Genomic DNA, 7,224 nt, shown 5'->3' on the forward strand with positions numbered 1-7,224 from the left:
GTTCAATGTGCATTAAAAGGATAACGCAACAATATNCAGCACTTGCATAGCTTGAGGCATTGACTCTTTGGACAAGTTGGATATATTGAAGGCTCTAACAGGCTTGGAACACTAGCCTTGAAAAATATGACGACTCGTGGACATGTTTGTACACAAGCTACTATAAGAGTAGTATGCTTATATAGCAGTGCAATACCAGTTGTGAGCCAAATCGATATCAAAACTGTTAGGAGTTGTTTTAGTACAAAAACATGTTGAGTTGAACAGATCAGGAAGACAAGTCTAAAAAGTAACAATCTTCCAAAAGGCACGCTTCACGTTTGCTAATAAATGCAGAGACCCAATTAAAGATTTTTTTCGAAGGGCTCCTTGTTTTGGTTAGCATGTGAGGGGGGACACGTTACAATGTGTTGGCGGTCTAAAATGTGTTCTAGGTCAAATCGCAAATAATTATCGTCGGATTGACACAAAAAGTGCTTTTGAGTTATTTTCGTATTCCCGTTGGCATCTCGTTTAAGCTGATACTTCATTATAGGATGGTCTGCTCTGAAAAGTATTGTGCATGTTCGAGATCGAACGTGACTTTAATGCATCGTTTTCAATGTCATTCCACGAGATCATTCACTTTGATTGATGAGTTGGGCCAACCAAAATTTGCAGGGTGAAAAGTCGTCTGTTTTCAGGACGTACAGGTATTGATATTTTGTGTGAACACGTTGCAATTCTCATTTGAAATTTCATTTTTGCAAAAATCATGGCATTATCTAGAGAGCCAAGTTTTAACATCTCTTGATTTACCGTAAAAGTAGATGCTTAATAAATAGCCTAACTAAACGACAACTTTTTATAGGTAATGTTTAAATCGTATGGCAACACTCCTTCCGAAAAGGGGTTCAAACTTCGTTTTTGTGCATCTTTTAAAAAGCACCTTTTTCTTCATTAAACTTACTTTATGATTAACAGATTTTGGCCAACCATAAATATGATTCTCATTTCCTTTGGAAACGGTTTCGCATTTGTGCATGATATGGCGTATGAGTCATGATCAATGCACCATATTTTGAAGAGAAATTGCAAAGTTCCGTCGATCAAAAAAGACGACCCATCATCGATCAAACGCAAAGCTTTTTTCGAAAGAGAGCGATAGCTTTACCGTCTTGCTCTGTTGGTTTTGAAGGCTAATTTCTCACCCAGACAAATGATCCCTCTTTTATGTAAATAATAAAGGAAACAGCCATCCAACCATAAGCATTAGCATCCCAATTTCCAAGTGAGGCATAGTTTGGTGAGCGAGGATGGAACGACGAGCTTTATGTATATACGTGCCTGCATTTTCTATCCATACGCCATCCTTATGCCCCGTGTTTCAATTCGATAATGTATTGTATTAGGACCCAATAAAGGCCCAAAGACACAAGCTCTCTAGCCTCTATGTGTTCTCATGTGATTAATGGGAAATAATGCTGTCGTGGTTATGTTGAATGTATGTATGGCTTTCAATTCCAACTTTTGGAAACCGAAATAAAGCGCCCAGCTTCTGGTTGAGTTTTGTGACTGCTGAATGGCTTAATTTGTTCCGACAAAATCAAAGCAAATATTTGACCTATTGCTTCGACAGCGTTGTGAAGATCGTTCTTGCCTTTTTTTCTTGACGATGCAGACATAACGGTGGCAAGGCGCGTTTTTAAGTGGCTATTTTTTAGCTGTTTTGCAGACTTCCTTACCGCTACTGTGAATATAACCCTTAGCAGTTCAAGATGAAATTTTTAATTTTTAACAAGTAGTTTCTTATTTAAGTATTTATTTGTTTGCATTTGAAAACTTGCTCAATAAACTGGAAAAGCCGAAAAAGCCTAAGATATGTCTCTGCTGTACCGTACATCAACTTGCTCAATAAACTGGAAAAGCCGAAAAAGCCTAAGATATGTTGAAAAAACTAACACTAGTTAAAAACATGTTTTAGCGGTAAAACACCCATAATCGATGATTTTCTTTAACCAGTCGTTCTCCCGAACCAATATCTCAAAATCAATCACGATGGCTGGTCATTGGCCTTAAAGGTTCTTTTAGTTAGATTTGAGCATTCGAACTAGGACGATATTGGCGTGGCAAAACTATAACATTTTTTCTGTTTTGGACAAGTGAGGTTCTCAAGTGTCTTTGCTGTCAGCATCCAGCAACAGATACAGCTGAGTTTTCCCTTGAGATAAAATGTTGTTTGTAAGCACTCTTGTAGGTACCTCTCGAAGAACTGTCACGCAGTAGTCCAACATTGATTTGACGGGCTAATGAATTGTCAATGTCTCATTCGTTTCCATCAAGGTTTAGCAGCTCATGGACGCAAGGACGGTGTAACTCGAAGTTGAACAGAATACACTGTGGCACAATAAGATATCGAACCCAAGAAGAGTGGCTCTTCTCCCATTGGTTAGATAGACCAGCCAAGTTTGGACTTGAAGACTACTTTTGGAGACGGTCGTAATCTTGGCAAAAGGGCTCTTTCTTGCGCTATCACCAGAACGAGGGACGTAACAAAGAAGGAAAGGGGATCTTGAGCTTCTCCACGTAGAAGTCCATTAACGACAAGCCCTTTGATGTGTCCGTAGTTGCCTTTTTTGCCACGACGCTTACCACATTGCTCGAATTTGAACAGTCTGGATCCCATTACCAAAACAAGTAGACTCTCTTGCACTAGGAAATTAGACTGAGAATTAAGTGACTTCAAATCTAGCATATGCCATTCGCGAATATCGTTTTATTGTGGGTAAACAATTAAAACTACGTTTTAGGAAGTTTATACATTCCTCCAGTGAAGACAAGTTCATGATCCCTAACTTTCTTATCCAGGAAGGCTCTAACCTCATTGATGTCGCATTCGACTGCTGAGGGAGCTTGCATGGCGAACATTTTCAGCATTTGGTAAATCCTCTCCAGTGTTAGGGCTTCCAAATTAATTAACATATTCACGATGTACGACCAGAACACATTCAGTTCCTCATTGAGCTGATCTCGCGAATTGCGTGTGATAGAGTCACGCTCATCCTCTTCATCCATAGTGGAAGCTGCTGAATTGGACGAGGTTCCGCCTATTCCTGAGGGCCGTCTCATCATTTTACCATCTTCGATTAGAGCAAATCTGAAATTAAATTAAATTGTTGGAAAATCGAGTTTAAGAAAGCGACGAAAAAGCGTTCCCAACCAAGGAATGTCACGTCAAGAAGGTTGCGAGGAAAACGAAAAAGGAAGGAAAGAATGAATGGGGCTTGGAAGGAACACAATAAAATGCAAATGATCCAAGATAGAGAAATAAAGGAAGCAAAGGCGACGTTGGATGTGAGGCGGCCTGGTATGCATTTCCACGGCGATCGCCGAAGCAAACTCTTCCTCAGACAGACACCATGATGTGAGAGAGACAAAAGGCTTTTCTTTCCAATAAATTTTACCTATCCGCAGAGATCTCCCTGACCAGACCTTGGGTCTGCCAAAACACAATTCTTCGTCTGAGGGTTGCCAATGGGATCTTGAGAGTCTGGGCTAGTTCCTCACTTGTCCACTCGGCCTTGACTTGAAATTGATAGATGATGGCAGCATGAACGGGCGACACGGTCAAATTTATTTTCTTATCCCCAAGTTCTAGATCGATGTTGGCAAACCCCAAGTGAGGCTTCCAAACCAGAGTTCGGTTGCCCTTGACAGTCTCGAAAGCTTTGGTATACACGTCCAAACTCTGAGCCACACTTTGAGGTAGTTGGAGGTTCTCTTGTTTGAATTGGGGCCAAAACTGAGCTGAAAGAATCACCGCATTCACAGGGAATGCTTGACGATTTAGCTCTGCTGAGCCAGCATCTGCACTATGAAGAGAAGTGTTGATGCGCTTGGAATCACCAATGTCCTTTAACATCACTTCGCATTGATGTAATGGAGCATCTCCAAATCGCAGCTTCAGAAGCTCGAGATTGCGAATCTCTTTCTCGGTATCGTATGTGAAGTGGGACAAGAGACGATTGGATAAAAGTGACCGATATTCATTGACAAAGAGCTCCTTGGAGCCATAGATATTGACCAACATGGAGATGATATCGGATGTCCGTCGTCCTTTGCTTATCGAGGGAGCGTCGATGGGATCGGGGACCCAGGATTCCCAATTGTCCATGTCTTGCTCCTCATAGAACGAGTCGTCGAGAGAAAGTCCTTCGTTTTTCTTGAGTTCATCCGCTAATTCACTACTACTGTCATCGATGAGACTTTGAACAATGCATCGGACAGTGTCTTCTCTTGTTCGAAGGTATGTTCTCACAGGAGCGCAAACCACTTCTAAAACCACTCCACTTGGATCCAAAACTCTGAGAGCACGAATGGCGGCAATATATGCGGTGAGGATATCGGTGGTATTGACTCCCAAATGAAGAAGCTTCTTGGATAAGACCCTGGTAAGATTTTCAGTCAAAGTTGGGCGCAGTCCTGTCCTTCCTAAACAATCCTTCAGATCTTCCAGAGCAGGTTGAGAATCTGGAAATTCGATGATAATGTTGAAGAGCTGGTCAATGCGGGTTTTGGTGTAGACTTCGTATAGATGATTGACCAATCTGCCCCGAAAGGAACGTAGGGCCAGCTCTTGAAGGGGATCAAATTGGACGTAAAGCAGACGAAGCCAACTCATCACAACTTGATCCAACCAATCCTCCAATTTTTGGAGATGTGAGATCGTAAAGCTTCCTTGACAGGTTTCTTGGACATGCTTTTCTATTCGATTGTGGATGGTCTGTGTCAAGGCGTTAAAAGTGAGACGCTCTAATAACCCCATCTGGATCAACTGTTGATTGAGCTCATTGAATATAGACAGCACTTTATCACATTGGCATTGGTCCACGTCCTTCTTGCACCCTTCACAACCATTTAATGTTCCGTCAGCTACGGAATCGTCCGGATCCGCATTAAATCTCGAGTTCTGTCGAACATAAAACACATGAAAAGTCGCATCATAAAATGGAAGCAGAACCTTTTCAAACTCATGGGGAAGTTGAGAATGAAGAGTCCCTCTCAACAAAACAGGATAAAGCTCCTCATAGGACTTTTGTCCCAATACATGACATTGGTGACCTAAATCTTGCCCTAGGGCGTCCATCTTGGTGGCGATCTCCATTTGCCGTTTCCAGTGTCGATGTAAAAAGCTGACAGCACTCACAAATGGATGGCTAGGGAGTGTTTCCAAGTGCTGGAGAATCTGGTTAGCTAGGGACGGTGTCCCCTTGATGATCTTCCAAAACTCAGGCACGACCTCTTCATTCAAAGTGTGCTCCAATTGGTGTTGAAGGTACTCGAAGGCAACTGAGATTGATTTGGGATGCTCTCGTAGTACTGCAATTGCTGGAGCGGACATCCTCGGCCATGATGTGGGGGTGGAGTGAACCTTGGGCATCTCCAAAAGGAAGTGAACCTTCATCTCGTTCCAGACCTCGTCCAAGGGATCATCCATTTCAGCATCACTCATTTCTTAGAGATTTTACAGGTTTTCACAAAGCAAAACAAGGTGTTCACTTTCGTTCCTCGTTTTTCACCAGCATGACCAAGACAAACATCAAACACAAAAGAAAAAAGGAATACAAAATCATGTAAGCATCAATCGTTTTGTATTCCAACTTATCATGCAAGCAGAAAACAATGTAACTCATAACACTCATAACGTTATTATGGAAGTCAAAAACCTTTTTCGAGGAGAGCTTTTTCAAGCAGAAGCCTTGCTTAAATTCCTTGGTTCAATATTGACTTCTAAAATTGGTCACGCTTATTACGAATGGTGTTTGCCCGGCAAAACTCTGAAAATTCTGATTAAAGGTAAGTTCATGTGTTTATCGCACTTCACGAGCGATTTTTTCAAATCTGCCAAAAAGGGATCGATTTATTGCTTGTTGAATCAAAATTATTATGAGAGTAAATAGGGTTGAAATGGTTGCACAAAATTTGAGGTTGAGAGGTTCTGGTTACATCAAGTTACGACGTAAATTTTGAAGTCTGCCTCTGGCCTGGAATTTATGGTTTTTCACCGTTGAAGTCTGGTTTTCCCACTTCAAGTCCCAAGTTTGTTTGAAGATCTCGGTAAGTATTCAGCATGAAATCCCCGGTTTCGTTCTTCAGGGATTTCAAAACGTCCAACTGAAAATAAAAAAAGGTATTTTTGTGTAGTGATGCTGATGGCTGGACCTCGAAAAAAACGTTAAAACATGAAAAAAACATTTGTAGCCATTTTTTCATGACCTCGACTCTTTTTGACCTCTTTTTCTCACTATTTTTCACATTTTCGGACATTTTTTGGCCCTTTAAGTGTCATTATCTGCTTCCTTCTTAGCTTGTTATGCTTTGTTTGGGACCTTTTTATTTACTTATAGTTCTGTGGAGCATGATCAGATGAAAGATTAAATCCTCAGTCAGAACTCTTTCGCATTTTGTTGTTTGAGTTTTTACTGGCTCTACTAGCCGCTTCCAAGACTGTAATCGCCGGTATGATTGTCTAGTTGTTGACTCTTAAACTTTATACTACATTTGGTATGAACGATTTTTAATATCAATTTCTTTTTTCGGTTTGCGAAAGTACAAAACAAGAAAGTTTCAGATGAGCTACATCTGCCGTCATAGGTTTGATCCGATCCAAAATTATTTTGTGAATAAAAACACTCTCGGCAACAAAAGCATTGGGGTCCAGAAGAGACAACTGTTTACCATGACAACTCTATCAAATGAAAACGTATCCAATGTCGAACATTGCAAGAAAAAAAATGTTGATTTTCCTGTAAACTCAATGGATAACCTAGCAAACACAATTGGGTGCCTAAATTTTCTAACAGATGGAAATGCAGCAAAGAGACTAAAAGGGGCAAAAATCGATCTTTACCCTTATTGTAATTTTTTTGCAATTTTGCAACTTGTTTTTTGCCTATTTACGCCTTTTTTTTGGCCCATTTCCACAACTTTTTCTAGTTTTGAAAGCTTTTCCTGTTTATTTAACTTTTTTTCTTAACTAAAAAAAATTCGGCTAAAAAGGCAACTTCGTTTTTCGAGGTCTATTGATAATAATTATCCTACGTTTTCTGCCTTGAAGTGCCACAAGAATGCCGTTATTTGTTCTTTTTTTTCTATGTAGCGAGATGTCTAAGCAAAGATATTGCCATTTTTTTACCTTTGACCTCTTCCCTCACGAATTCTTCAATTCTACTCTTAAAAGTGATT

General features: G+C 40.4%; 2 protein-coding genes across 2 annotated transcripts in view; both read right to left on the reverse strand.

Annotated features, from left to right (window-relative positions):
* Positions 1–2,735: 2,735 nt before the first annotated feature.
* Positions 2,736–5,562, reverse strand: LOC131884731 (anaphase-promoting complex subunit 2-like). The gene is made up of 2 exons (XM_059232592.1): positions 3,444–5,562; positions 2,736–3,136 (listed from the first exon to the last, which is right to left on the reverse strand). Exons 1-2 carry the CDS (start codon positions 5,489–5,491, stop codon positions 2,779–2,781), a joined length of 2,406 nt encoding a protein of 801 aa, XP_059088575.1. The 5' UTR covers positions 5,492–5,562; the 3' UTR covers positions 2,736–2,778.
* A 317-nt stretch (positions 5,563–5,879) lies between these two features.
* The window catches only part of LOC131884732 (uncharacterized), a gene marked incomplete in the record, with an annotated part of 6,049 nt that continues 4,704 nt past the window's right edge, over positions 5,880–7,224 (reverse strand). Inside the window, 1 exon segment of the mRNA XM_059232593.1 lies at positions 5,880–6,153. Within this exon segment, the coding sequence (XP_059088576.1) occupies positions 6,031–6,153 (123 nt within the window).

The sequence above is a fragment of the Tigriopus californicus genome, chromosome 8 (assembly GCF_007210705.1).
Source record: "Tigriopus californicus strain San Diego chromosome 8, Tcal_SD_v2.1, whole genome shotgun sequence".
Lineage (NCBI taxonomy): Eukaryota > Metazoa > Arthropoda > Copepoda > Harpacticoida > Harpacticidae > Tigriopus > Tigriopus californicus.